The 27,687-nt window shown below is 42.9% G+C and overlaps 2 protein-coding genes across 3 annotated transcripts in view; both read left to right on the top strand.

Moving 5' to 3' along the window:
- Window positions 1–6,989, top strand: part of dennd4a (DENN/MADD domain containing 4A) — a 111,591-nt gene extending 104,602 nt beyond the window's left edge. Inside the window, exon 31 of the mRNA XM_036968559.1 lies at window positions 1,907–6,989. Within this exon, the coding sequence (XP_036824454.1) occupies window positions 1,907–2,043 (137 nt within the window). The 3' untranslated portion in view covers window positions 2,044–6,989. The remainder of the gene's footprint in view (window positions 1–1,906) is intronic.
- Window positions 6,990–9,106: 2,117 nt separating this feature from the next.
- ints14 (integrator complex subunit 14) lies at window positions 9,107–27,654 on the top strand. 2 transcript variants are annotated; one of them, XM_036968543.1, is made up of 12 exons: window positions 9,107–9,262; window positions 13,760–14,006; window positions 15,784–15,891; window positions 17,136–17,291; window positions 18,354–18,472; window positions 20,790–20,932; window positions 21,763–21,855; window positions 22,218–22,362; window positions 22,963–23,096; window positions 23,198–23,316; window positions 24,011–24,076; window positions 26,129–27,654. In XM_036968543.1, the coding sequence occupies exons 2-12, from the start codon at window positions 13,782–13,784 to the stop codon at window positions 26,375–26,377; spliced, it is 1,557 nt and encodes a 518-aa protein (XP_036824438.1). In that variant the 5' UTR covers window positions 9,107–9,262; window positions 13,760–13,781; the 3' UTR covers window positions 26,378–27,654. The 2 variants fall into 2 exon arrangements, with proteins under 2 accessions (XP_036824438.1, XP_036824439.1); XM_036968544.1 differs by lacking the exon at window positions 9,107–9,262 and adding an exon at window positions 10,245–10,263.
- The last annotated feature ends 33 nt before the right edge of the window (window positions 27,655–27,687 follow it).

Raw genomic sequence — 27,687 nt, 5'->3', positions numbered from 1 at the left:
ATCAGTTTACATTGGCGCCTTATGTGCAGTAATGTTTTGATTCCAAAACATCCAGTGATTTTGCAGAAATACTCATAATAAACATTGATAAAAGATACAAGTGTTATTCACAGAATTAAAGATAGACTTCTCCTTAATGCAACCGCTGTGTCAGATTTTTAAAAAACGTTACAGAAAAAGCATAATCTGAGAACGACGCTCAGAGCCCAATCCAGCCAGACTCAAACAGGTCTCATGAGCCCCCCCTTTATAGCAGAAGCCTGAAACAAGTTTCTAAAGATGGTTTACATCTAGTGGAAGCCTTAGGAAGTGCAACTTGACTCCATGGACACTGTGTTTTCGGTAGGCCAAGCTTTGAAAAACTACACACCTCAGATTTCCCACTTTCTGGTTGGATTTTTCTCAGGTTTTTGCATGCCATATGAGTTCTGTTATACTCACAGAGATCATTCAAACAGTTTTAGAAACTTCAGAGTGTTTTCTATCCAATACTAGTAATACTATGCATATATTAGCATCTGGGACAGAGTAGGAGGCAGTTCACTCTGGGCACGCTATTCAGTTTACTCAGAAACCCACTTTAGCACGACAAGTGCGAGGAGTTGGCACAGAACGCACCGGGCTGTGAATGCGCCATGGAGACACAGTGCGTATCAATGCAAAACATATCATAAAAACGTATCACGCTCCCCACGGTGAGTACGGGGAGTTGGCTCTGGTTCAAAACCTGGCTCCGCCAACCAACCCGTGTGCCACCCCCAAAAAAAATATATTTTTGAGGCTGCCTCTCGGGCTTCCGTCGTGGCCGCGAACCCCGGTATCGTCATTGTTGCTCCCTCGCTGCATCCGCCTGCTTCCATGGCAGGCTTCTGTCTCCTGCCATAATCTCGTCCCACGTCCAAGATGTCCTCCACTCCTGGCTTTCCTCCTGGGCACGCTGCTTGGTCCGTTGTTCTGTCACGATCGTTATAAGGAGTGGACCAAGATGCGGCGTGGTATGGTTCCATCCTTTTTATTTGGAAGAGAACCTGAAAGAAAAAACAAATAAAGCGGAAAAATAAAACGTAAATCTCAAAGTAGCTCGCAGGCAACTGTACCTAGACAAAATCCCACAAAGCACAATGGGGAAATGGCTGCCTAAATATGATCCCCAATCAGAGACAACAATAAACAGCTACCTCTGATTGGGAACCATACCAGGCCAACATAGATCATTAATCACCTAGATGACCCACCTTAGTCAATATCACGCCCAAACCAACATAGAGAATAAACAGCTCTCTATGCTCAGGGAGTGACATGGAGGATAGGACCTTCCATTAATTTGAAGGATAACTCAAATGAAAAAAAAATGTAAACAAAAATAGACTTATATTTATTGGTGTGAGTGTAGCTACAGACTTTAGGTTTTTGTGGTGTTGTTTTTTACTATATTAATCCTCTTTATTAATTAGAATCCTCTAATATATTTAGGTGAAAAATACATTTAAATTCCTCACTGTTGTATTCTCCCATCATGGTCGCTAAGTAACCCTGTTGTATTCTACCGTCATGGTCGCTAAGTAACTCTGTTGTATTCTACCATCATGGTCGCTAAGTAACCCTGTTGTATTCTAACATCATGGTCGCTAAGTAACTCTGTTGTATTCTACCATCATGGTTGCTAAGTAACCCTGTTGTATTCTACCATCATGGTCGCTAAGTAACTCTGTTGTATTCTACCATCATGGTCGCTAAGTAACTCTGTTGTATTCTAACATCATGGTCGCTAAGTAACTCTGTTGTATTCTAACATCATGGTCGCTAAGTAACTCTGTTGTATTCTACCATCATGGTCACCTAGTAGGTTTAAACAACCACATCATGATCAGTAATAGTGATTGTAAACTAACCTTCTCTGTTCCAGATGCGTTTGATCGTGAGTACAAGGTTGCTTACGACCGCCTCAGCCCCAGCCAAGTGAAGCTGACACACAACTGTGACCGGCCCCCGGGAGCAGGAGTCATGGAATGTAGAAGGATGTTCGGGAAACCCATTCTGTGACCCCCCCCCCCCCCCCCATGGCTGCTATCCATCCATCCCTCCCAAAACATGACTGCTGCTCACTTACTACCAGCCCCTCTCTCTGTGGCCCCTCTCTCTAGACCCTCTCTCTGGCCCCTCTCTCTGTGGCCCCTCTCTCTGTGGCCCCTCTCTCTGTGGCCCTTCTCTCTGGCCCCTCTCTCCCTCTCTGTGGCCCCTCTCTCTGTGGCCCCTCTCTGTTGGGGTGAACTCCTCAGGGCCAGCCCACCTGACACCCCAGGCAAGGGGAGGAAAGTCATTGGTACCCAACGTGTACTTAGACACTGAAGCGTAGTGTGGAACAAATACACAGAAAAGATCCTAGAAGCTTTCAGAGACGCTCCACACTGTCACAATAAGACATTTACATGTCAGTCATTTAGCAGGCACTCTTATCCAGAGACACTTACAGGAGCAATTAGAGTTAAGTGCCTTGCTCAAGAGCACATTGAAAGATGTTTCACTTTAGTCAGCTCCGGGATTCGAACCTGTGACTTTTTGGTTAATGGCCCAATGCTCTGAACCGCTAGGCTACCTGCCTCCCTCACATGGTATTCACATGGTTTGACATGGTATTCACGGTATGACATGGTATTACAATGGGACCACATAGCTATTACATGGTATCTCATGGCATCCCAGTAGAACCTCATGATATCATGATACCTCATGATATCACCATAGGACCTCATTGTATCACAGTAGGACCTCATGGTATCACAGTAGGACCTCATGGTAATAGGACCTCATGGTATCACAATAGGACCTCATGGTATCACAATAGGACCTCATGGTATCACAGTAGGATCTCATGGTATCACAGTAGGACCTCATGGTATCACAGTAGGACCTCATGGTAATAGGACCTCATGGTATCACAGTAGGACCTCATGGTATCACAGTAGGACCTCATGGTATCACAGTAGGACCTCATGGTATCACAGTAGGACCTCATGATATCACAGTAGGACCTCATGGTAATAGGACCTCATGGTATCACAGTAGGACCTCATGATATCACAATAGGACCTCATGGTAATAGGACCTCATGGTATCACAGTAGGACCTCATGGTATCACAGTAGGACCTCATGGTATCACAGTAGGACCTCATGGTATCACAGTAGGACCTCATGATATCACAATAGGACCTCATGGTAATAGGACCTCATGGTATCAGAATACGACCTCATGGTATCACAATAGGACCTCATGGTATCACAGTAGGACCTCATGGTAATAGGACCTCATGGTATCAGAATACGACCTCATGGTATCACAATAGGACCTCATGGTAATAGGACCTCATGGTATCAGAATACGACCTCATGGTATCACAATAGGACCTCATGGTATCACAGTAGGATCTCATGGTAATAGGACCTCATGGTATCGCAATAGGACCTCATGGTAATAGGACTTCATGGTAATAGGACCTCATGGTAATAGGACCTCATGGTAATAGGACCTCATGGTAATAGGACCTCATGGTAATAGGACCTCATGGTATCACATGTATTATTCCTCTGTATTTTCACTATTATTACATTACTCAAATGTTTGTAATATACCATGTGATATATTCTATATATTTTAAGACAATCTGTATCTGATGAACTTGTAAGCGTGTATGTAAACGTTTTGTTTCTGTGTTGTAGTGTGAGCTTCAAGCTTTGTGTGTTTTCTCTACCACAGTCAGGGCTGTTTTCCTGTTGTGATGAGAGGGTTGTTGGGTGTAATGTAAACGTCTTTCACACGTGATTTTAAGCACTTTCCAAAGAGTAACTTACATTATCTCTTACATTATCTCTTACATTATCTGTGACAGTAATAATTTGGACCTTTATTTTTTGTTGTTCAGTTGAACTTTGATACATACACAGCTACTATACTATGATCAGGTGTGGGGCCTGACTTCCTGCTCTATACTATGATCAGGTGTGGGGCCTGATTTCCTGCTCTATACTATGATCAGGTATGAGGCCTGACTTCCTGCTCTATACTATGATCAGGTATGGGGCCTGACTTCCTGCTCTATACTATGATCAGGTATGGGGGCCGACTTCCTGAGGATGATGTCATACTTTCACTTTCAGCTGCTTGTCTCCCCTCTGGCAGGACCAGTCCAAATATAACATGAAGGATCCATTGGCCTAGTGTGAGACCATGAAAACCGTGAGGTATCATGGGTAAATTGTGAATGACTGATGTACAAATAATATTGAGTAGTTATTTATGATGCAAGGTGGTTTGTAGATCAGTCAAGTCTCGCCTTTAAATTCGGCGGCCGTGTCCAACGGTCCCATTTTGGTTTTTCTGGGTGGGAACATACATAGACCATGTTATATACATGATGTATACATGATAGACCATGTATGATTTAGTTGTATTACCACAGTGATGAGACTTTTATCCTGTAACTTTCACGGGAGTGTTTATTTATGAATCCTTTTGTGTCAAAGAAATACATTGGAACAACCAAAACAACTGAGCCGCCCCAAATATAAAAGGAACATTGTTATAATATGATTTGTTGATATGTTTTCATTAATTACTAAAGCAATACTCTTTTATAAGGTAGTTGTTATTATATTGACATCACAAATGCAGAATGTGTGGATTAAGACGTGTTTTCTAATTCTTTCATCAACACACATACGCATTACTTTTTGTAAATAAATGTATGGAGCTGTTCTGTTTCTCTGTATAGTTGTACAGAGTAAATGGTATGGTCTGTTTCTCTGTATAGTTGTATAGAGTAAATGGTATGTTCTGTTTCTCTGTATAGTTGTACAGAGTAAATGGTATGTTCTGTTTCTCTGTATAGTTGTATAGAGTAAATGGTATGTTCTGTTTCTCTGTATAGTTGTATAGAGTAAATGGTATGTTCTGTTTCTCTGTATAGTTGTACAGAGTAAATGGTATGTTCTGTTTCTCTGTATAGTTGTACAGAGTAAATGGTATGATCTGTTTCTCTGTATAGTTGTACAGAGTAAATGGTATGGTCTGTTTCTCTGTATAGTTGTACAGAGTAAATGGTATGGTCTGTTTCTCTGTATAGTTGTATAGAGTAAATGGTATGTTCTGTTTCTCTGTATAGTTGTATAGAGTAAATGGTATGGTCTGTTTCTCTGTATAGTTGTACAGAGTAAATGGTATGGTCTGTTTCTCTGTATAGTTGTATAGAGTAAATGGTATGTTCTGTTTCTCTGTATAGTTGTACAGAGTAAATGGTATGTTCTGTTTCTCTGTATAGTTGTATAGAGTAAATGGTATGTTCTGTTTTTCTGTATAGTTGTATAGAGTAAATGGTATGTTCTGTTTCTCTGTATAGTTGTATAGAGTAAATGGTATGTTCTGTTTCTCTGTATAGTTGTATAGAGTAAATGGTATGTTCTGTTTCTCCGTAGCTTTATAGTTGTACAGAGTGAATGGTATGTTCTGTTTCTCTGTATAGTTGTACAGAGTAAATTATATGTTCTGTTTCTATGTATAGTTGTATGGAGTAAATGTGATACAGCCTGGGATTGAACCCGGGTCTGTAGTGACGTCTCTAGCACTGAGAGGCAGTACCATAGAATGCTACGTCACCCAGGAGGCTATAGTGGACTACTCCTGACTGTGATCCATAGTCCACTGTTAGGATAGAAGATAGAAGAGCTGTGTCACATGTCAAGGTGTCTGTATTCTTCTGACTGGGTTTTGAAACTGTCACAATATCACCCCCCATCCAAAAAAATTTAACTTTTGTATATTGTGAATGAACTGGCTTTAGAGAGAAAGGTTCCGACATCATTCCACAACAGAATGGTTCTAATTTAGAATGATTCCTTTACATTCCTTCCTAAAGAGCACGTAAAACCAACACAGCACTTGATGACAGTTTACAGTTGACTAGCTTTAGGCTTTAGGTTGAAGATTATTCAACAAATGTCTTGTTTTGCCATGTCAGACTGTTAAAAGTAAGTAGAACCCCCCCCTGCCTGTTTACTGCCAAGGAAAAGTACTGTGATATTATATATGAACGTCATTTCACTCATCATTACAACCAGACGTATAGCTCTCTATTCATCCTGGATGGCTGAAACGTTACAGACTGTGCGGTACAAAATTTAATTAAAGGTAATTTCAGATGGAGACGACATCTGCAGTGTTTACGGTAAATGCAGTCTCCGCTATAACGCGGGAACATTGCCTTTAATAAATTTGAAATCAAGCCGTAACGTTGCACTTCAGTGATACGGATTGCATAGAGCGCTTCAATAATGACTTTGTCTGATAAATATTTGAATACTAATCATAAAAGACCCACTAGTTTATAAATGCTATGATGGTGTTTCACAGCTTTACAGTTGGAATTAAAGTTGAGACCCAGCAGGCATAATTTGGCGTGAGTACGTCAGAAAAGGAGATCAGTTTAAAATATTTTCTATCAATTTTTCTATCTTCTATTTACCCTTTTGGAAGAAATCTGAATTGATTTTGTTTTAAATCTCTCCTTTTTAATGCTTGATGTCACAGTATGAGTGAAAGCTTTGTGTATAAAAGGTGTACTTTGGTATGTGGCCATTACATAACTCTGTACCAGGGGTCTCCAACCCTGTAGGTTTACACTCCAACCCTGTTCCTGGAGAGAGACCCCCCTGTAGGTTTTAACTACAACCCTATTCCTGGAGAGAGACCCTCCTGGCCATTACATAACTCTGTACCAGGGCCCTCCAACCCTATTCCTGGAGATAGACCCTCCTGGCCATTACATAACTCTGTACCAGTGTTCTCCACCCCTGTAGGTTTGCACTCTAATCCTGTAGGTTTACACTCCAACCCTGTTCCTGGAGAGAGACCCTCCTGTAGGTTTTAACTCCAACCCTGTTCCTGGAGAGAGACCCTCCTGTAGGTTATAGCTCCAACCCTGTTCCTGGAGAGATACTGTCCTGGAGGTGGAGTTAAAACCTACAGGACAGTATCTCTCCAGGAACAGGGTTGGAGTTAAAACCTACAGGAGGGTCTCTCTCCAGGAACAGGGTTGGAGGGCCCTGTATGTAACTACTATACACATTGACCATGATATCACCATATCATCACTATAGATATCAATATGTTGTTGTTTACACCGTTGAAACACTGTTATGTCTTTTGAATATATAATATGTATCATTTTTACCACAGTTTAATACTAATTTGTAAGATTTTGTTTTCATGGAATCTGCCTGACTGGATCTACAGATTGTTTTAAATTCTGAATAAACCACCGGAATAATAAACATTTGTTTCTGGTTTGTCTGATTCAGGAGAAACATCCTGGTTCACAGATCCATTTTGTATAAACATTGTGTGTTCTATATCACAGTGTATATTCCATCTGGGATACACGGACAATTAAAAAAAAAAAAAAATGTGATTCTACAATGAACAAAAATATGAACCCAACACGCAACAATTTCAAATATTTTACTGAGTTATAGTTCATTTAAGAAAATCAGTCAATTGATATAAATTCATTAGGCCCTTAATCTATAGATTTCACATGACTGGGAATACAGATATGCATCTGTTAGTCACAGATACCTTTAAAATGAAAGGTAGGGGTGTGGATCAGAAAACCAGTCAGTATCTGGTGTGGATCAGAAAACCAGTCAGTATCTGGTGTGATCAGAACCAGTCAGTATCTGGTGTGGATCAGATAACCAGTCAGTATCTGGTGTGATCAGAGAACCAGTCAGTATCTGGTGTGGATCAGAAAACCAGTCAGTATCTGGTGTGATCAGAAAACCAGTCAGTATCTGGTGTGATCAGAGAACCAGTCAGTATCTGGTGTGATCAGAAAACCAGTCAGTATCTGGTGTGATCAGAAAACCAGTCAGTATCTGGTGTGGATCAGAAACCAGTCAGTATCTGGTGTGGATCAGAAAACCAGTCAGTATCTGGTGTGATCAGAAAACCAGTCAGTATCTGGTGTGACCACCATTTGCCTCATGCAGCGCGACACATCTCCTTCACATAGAGTTGATCAGGCTGTTGATTGTGACCTGTGGAATGTTGTCCCACTCCACAGATCTGTTGGTCACAAATACTTTAAACAAAGAAGAAAAGAGTCGGGTGGTGGATCAGGAAACCAGTCGGTGTCTGGTGTGACCACTATTTGCAACATAGTGTTGTGCATTATCATGCTGATACATGAGGTGGTGGCGGTGGATGAATGGCACGACAATGGGCCTCGGGATCTCGCCACGAGCACGCAAATGAGCTTCCCAGAGACGGTTTCTGACGGTTTCTTCAGAAATCTTTCGGTTGTGCAAACCCACAGTTACATCAGCTGTCCGGGTGGCTTGTCTGCATTTGAAGAAACCAGATGTGGAGGTCCTGGGTTGACATTTCTGGGATCTTTTATTTCAGCTCATGAAACATGGGACCAACACTTTACATGTTGAGATAAAAAAAATTGTTCAATATATCTATATATTTATTTATATTCGGTATCATTTTCGAAAAACATTTTTGCTATCATGCATAATATAACAAATCTATCATCAACATGTTAACATAAACATTTGATAAATTACTCACAAAGGTCCTAAAAAGTATATCAAGATATCTATAAGTACAGCGCTGTCCTACCTGCCATGAAAGTGTGTTTGGTACCAGATGAGGGGTGTAATTTCTTCACTCTTGGGGTGCGCCGCACATACGGTGGATGGTGGGGAGGTTCTCGCAGCCGGCGCATCGCTCATGGCAGTGTCACCCCGAGGACGCAACGCGGGAGAAGTCTTCACCGTGGATCAGAATATAGCTTATGTAATACCTGAGGACAGATAAGATGTGTTTATAGATGAATGGTTAGTTAATTTATACTTTTCTCAAGTATGCCCCTATTAAAAATATATTTAATTTAGGAGATATGACAGAGCTGTGAGAAATAGAAAAATGAAGATGTATCGGAATGGAAATTTGGTCATTCAAAGAAGAATACATTTTGTTCTATAGTTCATATTTAATTGAAATAATTTGATTTAATCTGTTCATTGATATAATGGTTGAATTTATTGTCTCGTCAGTGGCTGTCAGAACCTCATCGTCTGTTTTCTAATCTGGAATGTCTCGATGTGCTTCTCGCCCTAGGAACTAATGGGGGAAAGGAATGCTTCCGCCCGGACATAATAGTGAACAGTACAAATCCATCGAGAAGATTTCTACGTTGATGGGTATGAATCTTTCTGTTTTTGTCGTTTTCATTATATAACTTTTTAAATACCTGCTCGGCATAATGCATAGTTCTATACTATTTATTTGCAAGCTAAACTCTGTCCTCAAATAAAGGTTCATTTCAAAGCTAGCTATCATCCTGCCATGATTCGTTAGCTAGCTGTATTGAAAGGACCGGAAAGATAGCCGGCCTGACACGTTTATCCGGGCTACTTGTTTCTCAACCTGGGATGACATACAGTGGCGGTCGGTGGAGTTTAAAATGAGGGAGAATTCGTTTTTTATTTTTTTTTATGAGCATGCCTTATTTCTATTACAGCATATTGGATGACTGTCATTCATATTCCATTCACCCAGCTCATTGTTATCATCGATAGGTTTAGGCTACTACATGATACTAGAATGTTCCCTGCACCCATCATGAGTTGCTACAACCTAGCCTATGAATGAAAGTTCACAACGCACAGGTCGAGAGGATTTTGAGTAATCAAGGTGACAGAGACACATTCAATACCTCCTTGTACCCTCTGGCCTGCATCTAGCTGATCTAGGGTGCGATCATTAGTCCAACAGTATCACCTCTGGCCTGCATCTAGCTGATCTAGGGTGTAATCATTAGTCCAACAGTATCACCTCTGGCCTGCATCTAGCTGATCTAGGGTGTAATCATTAGTCCAACAGTATCACCTCTGGCCTGCATCTAGCTGATCTAGGGTGTGATCATTAGTCCAACAGTTGCAAATGAGAGTTTCTATTGGACACATCCAGGTATGTTTATCCCCGTGTCGTTACGTTTGCTGCTGTTTAAGAAATGTTTTTCAACAGAATTGGCAGAATGAATACACCCCTCACTTTCATAGCAACTGCATAAAAACAGCATGATCACTTTCCTTCTTGTATATATAATTCATTCTCGCTACTATCTACTCTCTCTCCTCCTCTCACCTTTTCCCTTCGCTTGTGGACTTCAGTGCACAACCCATCAGCTGTCTGTGACCAGGTGAAAATACCTTTTCCAAGTCAAACCTTCATATCATGACCTCTAACCTCTACACACAACCTACAACATTGTCACGTCCTAGTCAACATAATAGAACTAACGTGTTAGTAAAACCTGCTACAATCATGCAGTACAGTCAGAAAGCAGTTTAGCAGTTACACCGGTGGGCCCCATTTTATGCACTGCAGTGCTAGCTAGCTGAAGCTTCTGCTTTCAGTACTAGATTAATTATCTGATCCTTTGATTGGGTGGACAACATGTCATTTCATGCTGCAAGAGCTCTGATAGGCTGGAGGACTTCCTCTGGAAGTTGTCATAATTACTGTGTAAGTCTATGGAAGGGGGTGAGAACCATGAATCTCCTGGGTTTTGTATTGAAGACAATGTACCCAGAGGAGGACGGAAGCTAGCTGTCCTCCGGCTCACACCATGGTGCTACCCTACAGAGTGCTGTTGAGGCTACTGTAGACCTTCATTGCAAAACAGAGTGTTTTAACCAATGATTTGGTGACAATAATATATTTAGTATAGTTTTATCGAAAAAGGATGTTTTTTAAAAAAAATGTTAAACTTTAAATGTTTATGAAATTCATTGACAAGGATGGTCCTCAATGAATTTAATAAAAAATCAAAAGTTTAACATTAAAAAAAGACATCCTCCACTGGATTAAAATGAATGATTGAAGGAACGAGATCCCAACATTGTCAATAATTCTGGGAGTAACATTAAGGTATTCTGTACAGTTTGAGGTAGCAGTCTCATATGTTTCATTCTGTTCTGTTCTCAATAGTGTCCATGCTGCAACACACAATTTATTTATATATATATATATATATATATTCCAGGGGTAGGCAACTAGTTAGATTCAGCTGCAGGCCGGAACGTGAATATAATAAATTGTACACTGCAAATTGACCACAACTAAGCCCCAAAATGTATTTGAAAAGAACAATAATTTCATACCTTCTTCTTTACATTGAGACACGATCACACGTCTTTACCCACTGTGCGCACACTGGTTGAATCAACGTTGTTTCCACGTCATTTCAACGACATTACGTTGAACCAATGTGGAATAGGCGTTGGAATTGATGCCCTGCAGCAACAGTGTTGTAGTACAGTCTGTATCTCTCGATGTCGAATCCATTTTTAATTCGGTCTTGACTCGCTCGTTCTCGGACAATGAGGACTCGTAAATTCTTCCCGAGATCAGCGGAGTAAAACAATTCTAATTATCAGGTCCCATTCAGTCAGTGCATGAAACCTCTTGGCCAGGTCAAATATCCACACTCCTTTCATAATACATTCATTATCACCTATTGAAACCTGGGCTTTCCATTTTACACCTAACATTACTGTCCTTTTTACTTTTGTTGAATAATATCCTCAAACCTTATCGCGCTCGTTGTCCGCTAGTAGGGAAGAGTGGAGGAAATAGTTTGAAAGTAGCGCACTCACAGTTAGTAAGAGAGAGTAAGAGGTTTGGTTTTGAGCTGGACTAGCATTGTTCTGGTGTTGAGTTGGACCAGCGTTGTTCTGGTATTGAGTTGGACCAGCGTTGTTCTGGTGTTGAGTTGGACCAGCATTGTTCTGGTGTTGAGTTGGACCAGCATTGTTCTGGTATTGAGTTGGACCAGCGTTGTTCTGGTGTTGAGTTGGACCAGCGTTGTTCTGGTGTTGAGTTGGACCAGCATTGTTCTGGTGTTGAGTTGGACCAGCATTGTTCTGGTATTGAGTTGGACCAGCGTTGTTCTGGTGTTGAGTTGGACCAGCGTTGTTCTGGTGTTGAGTTGAACCAGCATTGTTCTGGTATTGAGTTGGACCAGCGTTGTTCTGGTTTTGAGTTGGACCAGCATTGTTCTGGTGTTGAGTTGAACCAGCATTGTTCTGGTATTGAGTTGGACCAGCGTTGTTCTGGTGTTGAGTTGGACCAGCGTTGTTCTGGTATTGAGTTGGACCAGCGTTGTTCTGGTGTTGAGTTGGACTAGTGTTGTTCTGGTGTTGACTCGGACTTGTTTTGCTCCGGTCTTGTTCTGGAATCTGTCTCGTGGTTTTTATTTCATTTTTCAAAACATTTTTTTTCTTATTTTTTTTTGAATTCCTCATCATTTTACAGCCTCTTTTGACCAAAAACGAATATCCCCCAAAGATCACTCCGGAGGGTTGTTTTGGCCCTATTCTATTGTTGACCCTCAATATGTCTTAGTTTTTCCGTTGTCTCTTTCAGGTCTTTTCGAGGCACAAATGATTTCCTTACATCAGAAACCGGTTGATAAACAAGACGCCCCACGAACCTTTAATTCTAATGTCAACATGCACTATTCTGACTAACGCACGTTTCCATATTTTCCAGAGGCAGTGTTGTGGTTTCCATTGTAGACTGTGTTGTGGTTTCCATTGTAGACTGTGTTGTGGTTTCCATTGTAGACAGTGTTGTAGTTTCCATATTTTCCAGAGGCAGTGTTGTGGTTTCCATATTTTCCAGAGGCAGTGTTGTGGTTTCCATATTTTCCAGAGGCAGTGTTGTGGTTTCCATATTTTCCAGAGGCAGTGTTGTAGTTTCCATATTTTCCAGAGGCAGTGTTGTGGTTTCCATATTTTCCAGAGGCAGTGTTGTGGTTTCCATATTTTCCAGAGGCAGTGTTGTAGTTTCTGTATTTTCCAGAGGCAGTGTTGTGGTTTCCATATTTTCCAGAGGCAGTGTTGTGGTTTCCATATTTTCCAGAGGCAGTGTTGTGGTTTCCATATTTTCCAGAGGCAGTGTTGTGGTTTCCATTGTAGACTGTGTTGTGGTTTCCATATTTTCCAGAGGCAGTGTTGTGGTTTCCATTGTAGACTGTGTTGTGGTTTCCATATTTTCCAGAGGCAGTGTTGTGGTTTCCATATTTTCCAGAGGCAGTGTTGTGGTTTCCATTGTAGACAGTGTTGTGGTTTCCATATTTTCCAGAGGCAGTGTTGTGGTTTCCATTGTAGACAGTGTTGTGGTTTCCATATTTTCCAGAGGCAGTGTTGTGGTTTCCATATTTTCCAGAGGCAGTGTTGTGGTTTCCATATTTTCCAGAGGCAGTGTTGTGGTTTCCATATTTTCCAGAGGCAGTGTTGTGGTTTCCATATTTTCCAGAGGCAGTGTTGTAGTTTCCATTGTAGACTGTGTTGTAGTTTCCATATTTTCCAGAGGCAGTGTTGTGGTTTCCATATTTTCCAGAGGCAGTGTTGTGGTTTCCATATTTTCCAGAGGCAGTGTTGTGGTTTCCATATTTTCCAGAGGCAGTGTTGTAGTTTCCATTGTAGACTGTGTTGTGGTTTCCATATTTTCCAGAGGCAGTGTTGTGGTTTCCATATTGTCCAGAGGCAGTGTTGTAGTTTCCATTGTAGACTGTGTTGTGGTTTCCATATTTTCCAGAGACTGTGTTGTAGTTTCCATTGTAGACTGTGTTGTATTCACACATCCAGAGAGACTGTGGATGCTTCATTATTAAACTCATTCTGCTTTAGTGGAAACCACATCCCCGTCATCATGCCGACGGTGGTCCTGATGGACGCGTCTCTGTCCATGACGCGGCCGGTCTCTCTGGAGCAGTGTTCTGAGGAGTTGCAGAGGAAGAACCTAGCTGTGGCCGGACTCACCATGCTGTTTGAGCACATGGCTAACAACTACAGACTGGAATTCACTTCTCTAGTGGCCTTCTCTTCCCTGTGGGAGCTACTGGTACCTTTCACCAGGGACTACAACACCCTACAGGTACACAGGTCTGGCTAACACAACACCCTACAGGTACACAGGTCTGGCTAACACAACACCCTACAGGTACACAGGTCTGGCTAACACCAGGGACTACAACACACTACAGGTACACAGGTCTGGCTAACACCAGGGACTACAACACCCTACAGGTACACAGGTCTGGCTAACACCAGGGACTACAACACCCTACAGGTCTGGCTAACACCAGGGACTACAACACCCTACAGGTACACAGGTCTGGCTAACACCAGGGACTACAACACCCTACAGGTACACAGGTCTGGCTAACACCAGGGACTACAACACACTACAGGTACACAGGTCAGGCTAACACCAGGGACTACAACACCCTGCAGGTCAGGCTAACACCAGGGACTACAACACCCAACAGGTCTGGCTAACACAACACCCTACAGGTCTGGCTAACACCAGGGACTACAACACCCTACAGGTCTGGCTAACACCAGGGACTACAACACCCTGCAGGTACACAGGTCTGGCTAACACCAGGGACTACAACACCCTGCAGGTCAGGCTAACACCAGGGACTACAACACACTACAGGTACACAGGTCTGGCTAACACCAGGGACTACAACACCCTACAGGTCTGGCTAACACCAGGGACTACAACACACTACAGGTACACAGGTCTGGCTAACATCAGGGACTACAACACCCTACAGGTCTGGCTAACACCAGGGACTACAACACACTACAGGTACACAGGTCTGGCTAACACCAGGGACTACAACACCCTACAGGTCTGGCTAACACCAGGGACTACAACACACTACAGGTACACAGGTCTGGCTAACACCAGGGACTACAACACCCTACAGGTCTGGCTAACACCAGGGACTACAACACACTACAGGTACACAGGTCTGGCTAACACCAGGGACTACAACACCCTGCAGGTACACAGGTCTGGCTAACACCAGGGACTACAACACCCTACAGGTCTGGCTAACACCAGGGACTACAACACACTACAGGTACACAGGTCTGGCTAACACCAGGGACTACAACACCCTGCAGGTACACAGGTCTAGCTAACACCAGGGACTACAACACCCTACAGGTCTGGCTAACACCAGGGACTACAACACACTACAGGTACACAGGTCTGGCTAACACCAGGGACTACAACACACTACAGGTCTGGCTAACACCAGGGACTACAACACACTACAGGTACACAGGTCTGGCTAACACCAGGGACTACAACACCCTGCAGGTACACAGGTCTAGCTAACACCAGGGACTACAACACCCTACAGGTCTGGCTAACACCAGAGACTACAACACACTACAGGTCTGGCTAACACCAGGGACTACAACACACTACAGGTCTGGCTAACACCAGGACTTGGAGGCAATATGGTAGTAGCTCTACTTGTTCTCTGATTGGCTAGATACATTTTAGACATTGGTTATGCCTGTCCAATGTTTCAGATCTGATGAAGTGTGCAGCCAGGGTAATGCAGCCAGTGTAATGTTCTGTGCAGCCAGGGTAATGTTCTGTGCAGCCAGGGTAATGCAGCCAGGGTAATGTTCTGTGCAGCCAGGGTAATGTTCTGTGCAGCCAGGGTAATGTTCTGTGCAGCCAGGGTAATGTTCTGTGCAGCCAGGGTAATGTTCTGTGCAGCCAGGGTAATGTTCTGTGCAGCCAGGGTAATGCAGCCAGAGTAATGTGCTGTGCATACAGGGTAATGCAGCCAGGGTAATGTTCTGTGCAGCCAGGGTAATGCAGTCTGTGCTCTGCTGTGCAGGAAGCCCTGAACAACCTGGAGGACTATGACAAGACGTGTCTGGAGTCAGCTTTACACGGAGTCAGCAACGTGGTACAGCAGGAGTGGGGCCACGCCTGTCCCACACAGGTACTATATCAAACCACACCTGTCCCACACAGGTACTATATCAAACCACGCCTGTCCCACACAGGTACTATATCAAACCACACCTGTCCCACACAGGTACTATATCAAACCACACCTGTCCCACACAGGTACTATATCAAACCACACCTGTCCCACACAGGTACTATATCAAACCATGGTGGTACTATATCAAACCATGGTGGTCCCACACAGGTACTATATCAAACCATGGTGGTCCCACACAGGTACTATATCAAACCACACCTGTCCCACACAGGTACTATATCAAACCACACCTGTCCCACACAGGTACTATATCAAACCATGATGGTCCCACACAGGTACTATATCAAACCATGATGGTCCCACACAGGTACTATATCAAACCATGATGGTCCCACACAGGTACTATATCAAACCACACCTGTCCCACATAGGTACTATATCAAACCACACCTGTCCCACACAGGTACTATATCAAACCATGGTGGTCCCACACAGGTACTATATCAAACCATGATGGTCCCACACAGGTACTATATCAAACCATGGTGGTCCCACACAGGTACTATATCAAACCACACCTGTCCCACACAGGTACTATATCAAACCATGGTGGTCCCACACAGGTACTATATCAAACCACACCTGTCCCACACAGGTACTATGTCAAACCACGCCTGTCCCACACAGGTATTATATCAAACCACGCCTGTCCCACACAGGTACTATATCAAACCATGATGGTACCACACAGGTACTATATCAAACCATGATGGTACCACACAGGTACTATATCAAACCATGGTGGTCCCACACAGGTACTATATCTAGATAACTATACCTAGCTATCTGGAGATGAATGTACTGACTATGACTGGTCCACCTAGCTATCTGGAGATGAATGTACTGACTATGACTGGTCCACCTAGCTATCTGGAGATGAATGTACTGACTATGACTGGTCCACCTAGCTATCTGGATATGAATGTACTGACTATGACTGGCCCACCTAGCTATCTGGAGATGAATGTACTGACTATGACTGGTCCACCTAGCTACCTGGAGATGAATGTACTGACTGTAAGTCACTCTGGATAAGAGCGTCTGATAAATTGCTAAAATGTTAAATAGAGGTGAATGTTGGTGAATATGGCTGCAGTTTTCCTCATGGCCACCAGGTGGTGCTCTCTGAGACTTTCCCTACAGACAATTACATTGATTATTGATCTGGTGGCCACCAGGTGGTGTTGGTAACAGACGGCTCTCTGGGGATCGGTAAAGGCTCTCTGAGACACTCCCTACAGACTCTGAAAGGACGACCGGAGGATAAGAAGTTCCCCCTGCCCTTCCCTTTCCCTGCCAAGCTGTTCATCATGTGCATCGCTAACGCAGAGGAGGTACGACAGCACTACTCTGAATAGCTACTGATTGTCCTTATAGACCTGATCACAGCTGGTTGTTTATTTGTAAGGTTTGTGATGTACTGAACGACAGTAGCTAGATATATATTTTTTATTTGACCTTTATTTAACCAGGCAAGTCAGTTAAGAACAAATTCTTATTTTCAATGACGACCTAGGAACAGTGGGGTTAACTGCCTGTTCAGGGGCAGAACGACAGATTTGTACCTTGTCAGCTCGGGGATTCGATCTTGAAACCTTTTGGTTACTAGTCCAACGCTCTAACCACTAGGCTACCCTGCCGCCTAATATAGGGGCTAGTGTTGCTCCTGGTTGTTTATTTGTAAGGTTAGTAGTAGCTAGATATAGGGGCTGGTGTTGCGCCTGTACATCTTAGACAACAAGCAGATGCACTATTAAACAACTATCTGCTACTGTGTGTTGGCAAGGTGACTGATAGGGCTGCACGGTTAATTAGATTTTTATCAAAATTGAGGTCTTGATATGGGCAATATCCATATCGCTGTCTGTAACGTTATTTTAGAAAATAAAAAAAATAAAAATGTAGGTTGATTGGTTAAGTTGAGGGAGTTCTCTCTCCATCTCTTTTGGCCAATCCCAATCCCACACACAGCAAGCCCCGCCCCCTCTCACTCAACCAGGCAGTTCCTCCAGATTCACTCTGCACCTATTGACCAATCAACACGCAGTCAACAGATTGTTCCAAACAAGAATGACGCAGCTTTCCACTTTGCATCTTAATATAAATCCATTTTTTCTATATTATTTGTGTAGTTAGTTGGTGTAGTTAGTGGGTGTAGTTAGTTGGTGTAGTTAGTGGGTGTTGTTAGTGGGTGTAGTTAGTGGGTGTAGTTAGTGGGTGTTGTTAGTGGGTGTAGTTAGTGGGTGTAGTTAGTTGGTCTTAGCAAGCTGCAAATGTGTCTTTAAAAAAATATGGTGTTAGCCTCTAATGCTTATCGCTTGCTAGCTGATTCTACCTGATGTTCTGTTCGCTACCAGACCACTGGACTCTCCACTATATCCCCTGTTGTTCTATAGTTACAGATGACAGACACAATGCATAACCTGGAGCAGCTGCTCCAGCTGAATGGAGGAGACGGACAGATCTTCACTATGGAAGGCCAGCTCTGTCTGAAGAGTGTCCAGTCCATGTTCGGGTGCGTATGTCAACCCAGAACCTTCCGTCAAACTCATGCATGTTACTTCTCAGGGTGGAAGCTAAATCTGAACGAGTGGAAACAGCACAAGCGCCTGGCCTTTCTTTGGGACCTAGCTAGGTCTTTGGTTGGCACAATTACCGTGTAACTGTGTAACCGACTGTTATAGATGAAGGTCGTCATGAAAGTGAAATAACAGTCCAAACAGAAAGGGTTTGTGGAACGTACAGCTGACTGAAGATGGGAAGGCCGGGCATTCATTCAATTGAGTTTCTGTGGGAACATGGATTCTTAACTAGAGTCGATGTCCGTGCCCCCGCGGAAATCTAATTAGCATAATAAAAACATCCCCATTAATAATCTGTCAGGTTAAGATGGAGAGAGAGATCTATCCACCACATCCCCATTAATAATCTGTCAGGTTAAGATGGAGAGAGAGATCTATCTACCACATCCCCATTAATAATCTGTCAGGTTAAGATGGAGAGAGAGATCTATCCACCACATCCCCATTAATAATCTGTCAGGTTAAGATGGAGAGAGAGATCTATCCACCACATCCCCATTAATAATCTGTCAGGTTAAGATGGAGAGAGAGATCTATCTACCACATCCCCATTAATAATCTGTCAGGTTAAGATGGAGAGAGAGATCTATCTACCACATCCCCATTAATAATCTGTCAGGTTAAGATGGAGAGAGAGATCTATCTACCACATCCACATTAATAATCTGTCAGGTTAAGATGGAGAGAGAGATCTATCCACCACATCCCCATTAATAATCTGTCAGGTTAAGATGGAGAGAGAGATCTATCCAGCACATCCCCATTAATAATCTGTCAGGTTAAGATGGAGAGAGAGATCTATCCACCACATCCCCATTAATAATCTGTCAGGTTAAGATGGAGAGAGAGATCTATCCACCACATCCCCATTAATAATCTGTCAGGTTAAGATGGAGAGAGAGATCTATCCACCACATCCCCATTAATAATCTGTCAGGTTAAGATGGAGAGAGAGATCTATCCAGCACATCCCCATTAATAATCTGTCAGGTTAAGATGGAGAGAGAGATCTATCCAGCACATCCCCATTAATAATCTGTCAGGTTAAGATGGAGAGAGAGATCTATCCACCACATCCCCATTAATAATCTGTCAGGTTAAGATGGAGAGAGAGATCTATCTACCACATCCCCATTAATAATCTGTCAGGTTAAGATGGAGAGAGAGATCTATCCACCACATCCCCATTAATAATCTGTCAGGTTAAGATGGAGAGAGAGATCTATCCAGCACATCCCCATTAATAATCTGTCAGGTTAAGATGGAGAGAGAGATCTATCCACCACATCCCCATTAATAATCTGTCAGGTTAAGATGGAGAGAGAGATCTATCCAGCACATCCGCCGATCTCGCACTTCCGCATCTGCAGTGAAAGGTGACAGAACCAGAGCGGCGTTTTGTCAGACCAGGAGACATCCGAAAGATAGGACGTCTCACAAAATGGTCTGTACTGTCAATGATTTGACCTACGAACTTTGGTCTACGAAAGTTCGTAGTTGATATAATTTTTTGATACTTCGAGTGGACCTTAAAATTCAACATCAAATAGCTAAATGATTCTTGGTTTGTCCTTAAAATAATTCAATATAGTAGAACCCTTTCCCCGGCTTAGACCGTTAATGGGTTAACAACGTGATTTCCTTTTGTTGCTCCTTGTTGAAACAAGCAAGGTGTTGTAGCAAACTAATCTTTGCAGCAGGAACACACACAGAAATAGAATGAATAGAACAGGCTTGGAACCTCTAACCCTGGGGATTTGTCATGGTTAGACTCGACAATGGCTGCCTGGTATTGTGATGCAATAATTTCCATGGTAATGTAGAATGTTCACTCAAATTATGTTAATTGATTTGTCTCATGCAAATGGAATGTTTTTTTGTTTGTATTGTCAGTTGAGTTGAATCAACAAATCACAGCACATTTTGATGGGTACACTTCCTGCTTTACTTCCTGCTTTGCTTCTATGGGTGAAGAGAAAATGTGTGTAAAAAATAAATATATATATATTTTGCAATTCGAACGGTTATTAAGGTGACTGCAGTCATTTGGCTGGCCAATAACTGTCATCCCAAATTCCATGAACGTCACAGCCCTAGCTCGTTCTTTCTCTCAGCTTGTGTCTTGTTTCCCCTTAATGGCCAAACTGATCTGTCTGTCCAGGAGTCTGATAGATGAGGTCTACTGCCCCTTCCATGCTGCGCTGTGTGTGTGTTGTTGTTTTACACACTGTGTGTGTGTGTGTGATACAGACGTCTGATAGATGAGGTCTACTCCCCGTTCCCTGCTGTACTGCGTTGTGGGAACCTGGCATCTGATGTCCAGGTGTTCCCCAGACCTGAGCCTGTGTTCCTGGATGAGGAAATCGACCCTATGCCCCGACACATCCTCACAGGTACCTAACAGACTCTCTAAATCGACCCTATGCCCCGACAGACACATCCTCACAGGTACCTAACAGACTCTCTAAATCGACCCATCCTCACAGGTACCTAAAAGATTATCTAAATGATCCTATCATATAGTACCTAACATACTCTAAATGATGGAGTAGCCCAGTCAGAGCTCTGACCCCAATCCAGTCAGTGGAGTGACCCAATTAGAGCTCTGACCTCAATCCAGTCAGTGGAGTGACCAATCAGAGCTCTGACCTCAATCCAATCAAACATTTGTGCCATGACTTAAAGTTTGCTGTCCATCAACGCTTCCCAATAAACTTTACAGAGCTTGAACAGTTTTGTAAAAAATAATGGTCAAATATGACCAAATCTAGATGTGCAAAGTTGGTAGCGACCTATCCCAGCAGGCTCACAGCTAATGGCAGACCAAAGATGCTTCCACCAAGTGTCATCTAAGGGGAGGTTGAGAATGATCCAATTATGACATTTCAGTTTTGTGTTTTTGGTGTGTAGATTAGTGGCAAAAGTCCTTATTTAAATGCATGAAACTCTGAGTCACTGTCACAACAAAATATAAACAGAAGTTCACGAGGTTTGCAGACTCTAGGCGCTGTATGTTCTCTACCATCCCAGTCACCTGACTTCGTCTCCTTCACTTCAACTGTGTTCAACTCTCTCTTACGGACTTTCACATGTTCTTGATGACTTGATGAACTATCACAGTTGATTGATTTAGATATGTTATTGCATCTTGTGTATACTGCCATTCCACTTCAAGCTGTCAATGTATACATCAAGTATAAGTAAGTACCAAACTGTGTTCCAGATCTGGAGATAGTTGGTTTCATAGAGATAGGAGACATCTCCAGTCCTCCTGTCATGTCCAGACACCTGGTCCTGCCTATCGCTGTCAATAAAGGTTAGTTACCGCTTCTAACTAATACCAACATGGTGTTCTAACCTTCTAGAATATCCTTCTAAATTAGTGTTGTAATGTTCTAAGATAGTTATATCTTCTAAAAGACTGTTCTAATGTTCTAAATGAGTGTTCTAAAAGACTGTTCTAATGTTCTAAATGAGTGTTCTAAAAGACTATTCTGATGTTCTAAATGAGTGTTCTAAATGAGTGTTCTAATGTTCTAAAAGAGTGTTCTAAAATGAGTGTTCTAAAAGACTATTCTGATGTTCTAAATGAGTGTTCTAAAAGACTGTTCTAATGTTCTAAAAGAGTGGTCTAAAATGAGTGTTCTAATGAGTTTATTGTTGTGTTCTTGGTTCCAGAGGTGGATGATGTGGGTCCAGGAACCACAGAGGAGCCAGAGGAGGAGACATCAGCCAACCAGCAGGCAGGGAAGATCCCCAACTTCTGTGTCCTACTCCATGGCAGTCTGAAGGTAGAGGGCATGGTGGCGCTGGTGCAGCTGGGGTAAGATAGTACTATGTTCTGTTATAACACATTATAAAGGTTCATAACGTGCTTATAGCATGTTATAAAGGTTATAGAGGGCATGGTGTCTCTGGGTAAGATATTCATGTTTTATTATTTTCTCTCAATTCAATTTGCTTTATTGAAGATTTACAATATTAACAATTACAATATTGATTATTATTATTTTAAACGGGACAATGGTAACAAAAATAACCAAGGATCAAAATAACCAACACATTGAATAATAACAATAAGCATACAGTAGAGGACATGTGCAGGTTGATTGGTCTGTCAGACACTGTCCCTCATCTTATGGCAGGCCGCAATGTAGTGGGCTGCCAACCCACAGCTCTCTGCGTCCTCCCCCAACAGGACGGGTAGCCTGTCCCTCCCCCAACAGGACGGGTAGCCTGTCCCTCCCCCAACAGGACGGGTAGCCTGTCCCTCCCCCAACAGGACGGGTAGCCTGTCCCTCCCCCAACAGGACGGGTAGCCTATTCTCATCAGAGAGCTTTTTGAAACCTTGAATAAGGGTTTCAAATCTGGGGAAATGACACTCTGTAATTGTTTAATATTTGTAACATTTTCTCTCTGTAGTCCAGAGTGGTATGGTATGCTGTACTCCCAGGCAGACAGCAAGAAGAAGTCTAATCTGATGATGTCTCTGTTTGAGCCTGGACCTGAGCCTTTACCCTGGCTGGGCAAGGTGTCTCAGCTAGGACCTATATCAGGTAGCTAATCAAACGGTTAATTACCCCCCCCCCCTGTCCAGAGATCTACCAGCTGACAATGGTAGCTTGATTTTCTGACCTTTAACCTCTCTCTCTTTCAGATGCTGCTGAGAACCCGTACGGGGAGGATGACAGTAAGAGTCCTTTCCCTCTGCAGCCTAAGATCAAACGCAGCTACGCTCAGAACGTCACTGTCTGGATCAAAGCTAGCGGACTGCAGGTACAGATAACGAGCTGTAGAAATAGAAGCTAGCCGACTGCAGGTACAGATAACGGGCTGTAGAAATAGAAGCTAGCCGACTGCAGGTACAGATAACGGGCTGTAGAAATAGAAGCTAGCCGACTGCAGGTACAGATAACGGGCTGTGGAAATAGAAGCTAGCCGACTGCAGGTACAGATAACGGGCTGTGGAAATAGAAGCTAGCCGACTGCAGGTACAGATAACGGGCTGTAGAAATAGAAGCTAGGGGACTGCAGGTACAGATAACGGGCTGTAGAAATAGAAGCTAGCCGACTGCAGGTACAGATAACGGGCTGTAGAAATAGAAGCTAGCCGACTGCAGGTACAGATAACGGGCTGTGGAAATAGAAGCTAGCCGACTGCAGGTACAGATAACGGGCTGTGGAAATAGAAGCTAGCCGACTGCAGGTACAGATAACGGGCTGTAGAAATAGAAGCTAGGGGACTGCAGGTACAGATAACGGGCTGTAGAAATAGAAGCTAGCCGACTGCAGGTACAGATAACGGGCTGTGGAAATAGAAGCTAGCCGGCTGCGGGTACAGATATCGGACTCTTGATAGCCGAGTGGAATTATGAAAGACCATGATTGGAGATGTGTTAAGGCCTCACTGTAAGGATTATGTTGATTGGTTGAGAGGTGCTTGACTTCCTGTGTGTCAACCAATCAACAGACTGATGTGCAGAAGATCCTGAGGAACGCCAGGAAACTGCCAGAGAAGACTCAGACCTTCTACAAGGTACGAGCCCATACGGGAGCGATGAGACAAGATAGTAACTACTAACAATTGGATACCATGAAATTGGGGAGGTACAGTGAGAAAGTTCTGGGATGGATACTTAAGTTTTCCTGATTTAACCTGGGTCATGTTCAATGGTCGCAAACATGGAGGTAGAATCATTTCATTTTCATTTAGAATCAAACATTTTACAACGTTTTGATGTTGTGCCCTAATGAACACAATCCTGGTTCTGACCACCTATTATTATGTTCACTCTATAATGGAGGTAAACTGATCTATTCTTTCTATAATGGAGGTAAACTGATCTATTCATTCTATAATGGAGGTAAACTGATCTATTCATTCTATAATGGTGGTAAACTCTGATCTATTCATTCTATAATGGATGTAAACTGATCTATTCATTCTATAATGGATGTAAACTGATCTATTCATTCTATAATGGATGTAAACTGATCTATTCATTCTATAATGGATGTAAACTGATCTATTCATTCTATAATGGAGGTAAACTGATCTATTCATGCTATAATGGGTGTAAATTCATTCCTCTATATGTTGTCGAAGTTTACATACATCTTAGCCAAATATATTTAAACTCAGTTTTTCACAATTCCTGACATTTAATCCTAGTAAAAAATCCCTGTGTTAGGATCACCACTTTATTTTAAGAATGTGAAATGTCAGAATAATAGTTGAGTGATTTATTTCAGCTTTCATCACATTCCCAGGGGGTCAGAAGTTTACATACACTCAATAGGTATTTGGTAGAATTGCCTTTACATTGTTTAACTTGGGTCAAACATTTTGGGTAGCCCTCCACAAGCTTCCCACAATAAGTTGGATGAATTGTGGCCCATTCCTCCTGACAGAGCTGTGTAACTGAATCAGGTTTGTAGGCCTCATTGCTCGCACACGCTTTTTCAGTTCTGCCCACAAGTTTTCTATAGGACTGAGGTCAGGGCTTTGTGATGGCCACTCCAATATCTTGACTTTGATGTCCTTAAGCCATTTTGCCACAACTTTAGAAGTGTGCTTGGGGTCATTGTCCATTTGGAAGATCCATTTGCGACCAAGCTTTAACTTCCTGACTGATATCTTGACATGTTGCTTCAATATATCCACAACATTTTCCTGCCTCACGATGCCATCTATTTTGTGAAGTGCACCAGTCCCTCCTGCAGCAAAGCACCCCCACAACATGATGTTGGGATGGTGTTCTTCGGGTTTGCAAGCCTCCCCCTTTTTCCTCCAAACGGTTCTATTTTTGTTTCATTAGACCAGAAGACATTTCTCCAAAAAGTACAATCTTTGTCCCCATGTGCAGTTGCACATGGCGGTTTTGGAGCAGTGGCTTCTACCTTGCTGAGTGGCCATTCAGGCTATGTGGATATAAATACTTTTGTACCTCTTTCCTCCAGCATCTTCACAAGGTCCTTTCCTGTTGCTCTGGGATTGATTTGCACCAAAGTACGTTCATCTCTAGGAGACAGAACGCATCTCTTTCCTGAGCGGTATGACGGCTGCGTGGTCCCATGGTGTTTATACTTGCGTACTATTGTTTGTACAGATGAACGTGGTACCTTCAGGCGTTTGGAAATTGCTCCCAAGGATGAACGAGACTTGTGGGGGTCTACAATTTTTTTCTGAGGTCTTGGCTTATTTCTTTTGAGTTTCCCATGATGTCAAGCAAATAGGCACTGAGTTTAGAGGTTGGTCTGGAAATACATCCACAGGTACGTCAATTAGCCTATCAGAAGCTTCTAAAGCCATGACATCATTTTTTGACATTTTCCAAGCTGTTTAAAGGCACAGTCAACTTAGTGTATGTAAACTTCTGACACACTGGAATTGTGACACAGTGACTTAATCTGTTGGAAAAATGACTTGTGTCATGCACAATGTAGATGTCCTAACTGACTTGCCAAAACTATAGTTTGTTAACAAGAAATTTGCAGAGTGGTTGAAAAACAAGTTTTAATGTCTCTAACTGTACTTGGTGAATAAAAGTGATCTGTATTTATTCAGTTGTCTCTATCTGCCCACCAGGAGCTGAACCGTCTGCGGAAGGCAGCGCTGGCGTTTGGTTTCTGGGAGCTGCTGAAGGGCGTTGCAGAGCTGTTAGAGAGGGAGTGTACCCTGCTGCCAGACACGGCTCACCCTGACGCAGCCTTCCAGCTATCACACGCTGCCAAGCAGCTTAAACTGGCCTCCACGGGAGACTCCCAGTACGCTGCCTTCGACCAGAACATCAACCCCATGCACACAGACTTCTCTGGGGGAGGAGCTGGCATGTAGAGGAAGGAGAGAGAGAAGACTGCTTCTGAAATGGCCCCGTCCCAGTATCTGTGCTTTAGATATGTTGACCTGTGTCCTCTAATGCCCAGGAAGCCCCGATTCAAGTAGAGATGTTGACCTGTGTCCTCTCTAATGCAAGGGACGCTCCGATTCAAGTAGAGATGTTGACCTGTGTCCTCTCTAATGCCCAGGAAGCCCCGATTCAAGTAGATATGTTGACCTGTGTCCTCTCTAATGCCCAGGAAGCCCCGATTCAAGTAGAGATGTTGACCTGTGTCCTCTCTAATGCCCAGGAAGCTCCGATTCAAGTAGAGATGTTGACCTGTGTCCTCTCTAATGCCCAGGAAGCTCCGATTCAAGTAGATATGTTGACCTGTGTCCTCTCTAATGCCCAGGAAGCCCCAATTCAAGTAGAGATGTTGACCTGTGTTCTCTCTAATGCAAGGGACGCTCCGATTCAAGTAGAGATGTTGACCTGTGTCCTCTCTAATGCCCAGGAAGCTCCGATTCAAGTAGAGATGTTGACCTGTGTCCTCTCTAATGCCCAGGAAGCTCCGATTCAAGTAGAGATGTTGACCTGTGTCCTCTCTAATGCCCAGGAAGCTCCGATTCAAGTAGAGATGTTGACCTGTGTCCTCTCTAATGCCCAGGAAGCTCCGATTCAAGTAGAGATGTTGACCTGTGTCCTCTCTAATGCCCAGGAAGCTCCAATTCAAACTGCCATTACAGCTTTGTAAGTGTTGCCAAAATATGTTAGTTGCTCAGTGAAACTCCATATTTGGTGAGTAACTATCTTCATTTACTCCCGTTACAGCCGGTATGTAATTCTAGAAAATCCTCTTCGGCACCTCCAATGTTCACTCACGTCTAAATCAGAAGTCTACAACAGCTGGCAGTGCCAATGAGGCTTTTTCCCCTCGATTCCTTGTACATTTTGTATTTAGACCTAATAATGAAAAACTTAATTTGTTGAGTAACGGCTGTATTTTGACAATTTGAATCTGAGCCTCCTGGGTTGTTAAGAGAGGAGACCCGTCATGCTCAACATCTCTAAATCCCAGATACTGGGGGACATATTCCTGTAGGCTCTGGTCTAAAGTAGTGCACAATATAGGGAATAGGGTGCTGTTTCGGACTATTAGAATGGCTCGTCAATGAAGCTCTCTGTCACACCAACTGTTAAAAGCTAAGGCCTATGGCTTTACATGTGTTTTTGACCATATCGTTTTTATAACTTTCCTAATGAATAAATGAAAAAAAGGTTTCTTTTTTCCAAAGATGAGTATTTTTATTAATCTTACACAATTTAC

The sequence above is a fragment of the Oncorhynchus mykiss genome, chromosome 30, assembly GCF_013265735.2.
Source record: "Oncorhynchus mykiss isolate Arlee chromosome 30, USDA_OmykA_1.1, whole genome shotgun sequence".
NCBI classification, from domain to species: domain Eukaryota; kingdom Metazoa; phylum Chordata; class Actinopteri; order Salmoniformes; family Salmonidae; genus Oncorhynchus; species Oncorhynchus mykiss.
This window is presented reverse-complemented; position numbering and strand designations above follow the sequence as displayed.

Bases quoted from the DNA above. Each gene is read 5' to 3' on its own strand.
- ints14 (XM_036968543.1), top strand. From the start codon at position 13,782: ATGCCGACGGTGGTCCTGATGGACGCGTCTCTGTCCATGACGCGGCCG. The intron at 23,097-23,197 runs GTAGCTAATCAA...TCTCTCTTTCAG, and splicing joins TCAGCTAGGACCTATATCAG to ATGCTGCTGAGAACCCGTAC. The intron at 23,317-24,010 runs GTACAGATAACG...ACCAATCAACAG, and splicing joins TCAAAGCTAGCGGACTGCAG to ACTGATGTGCAGAAGATCCT.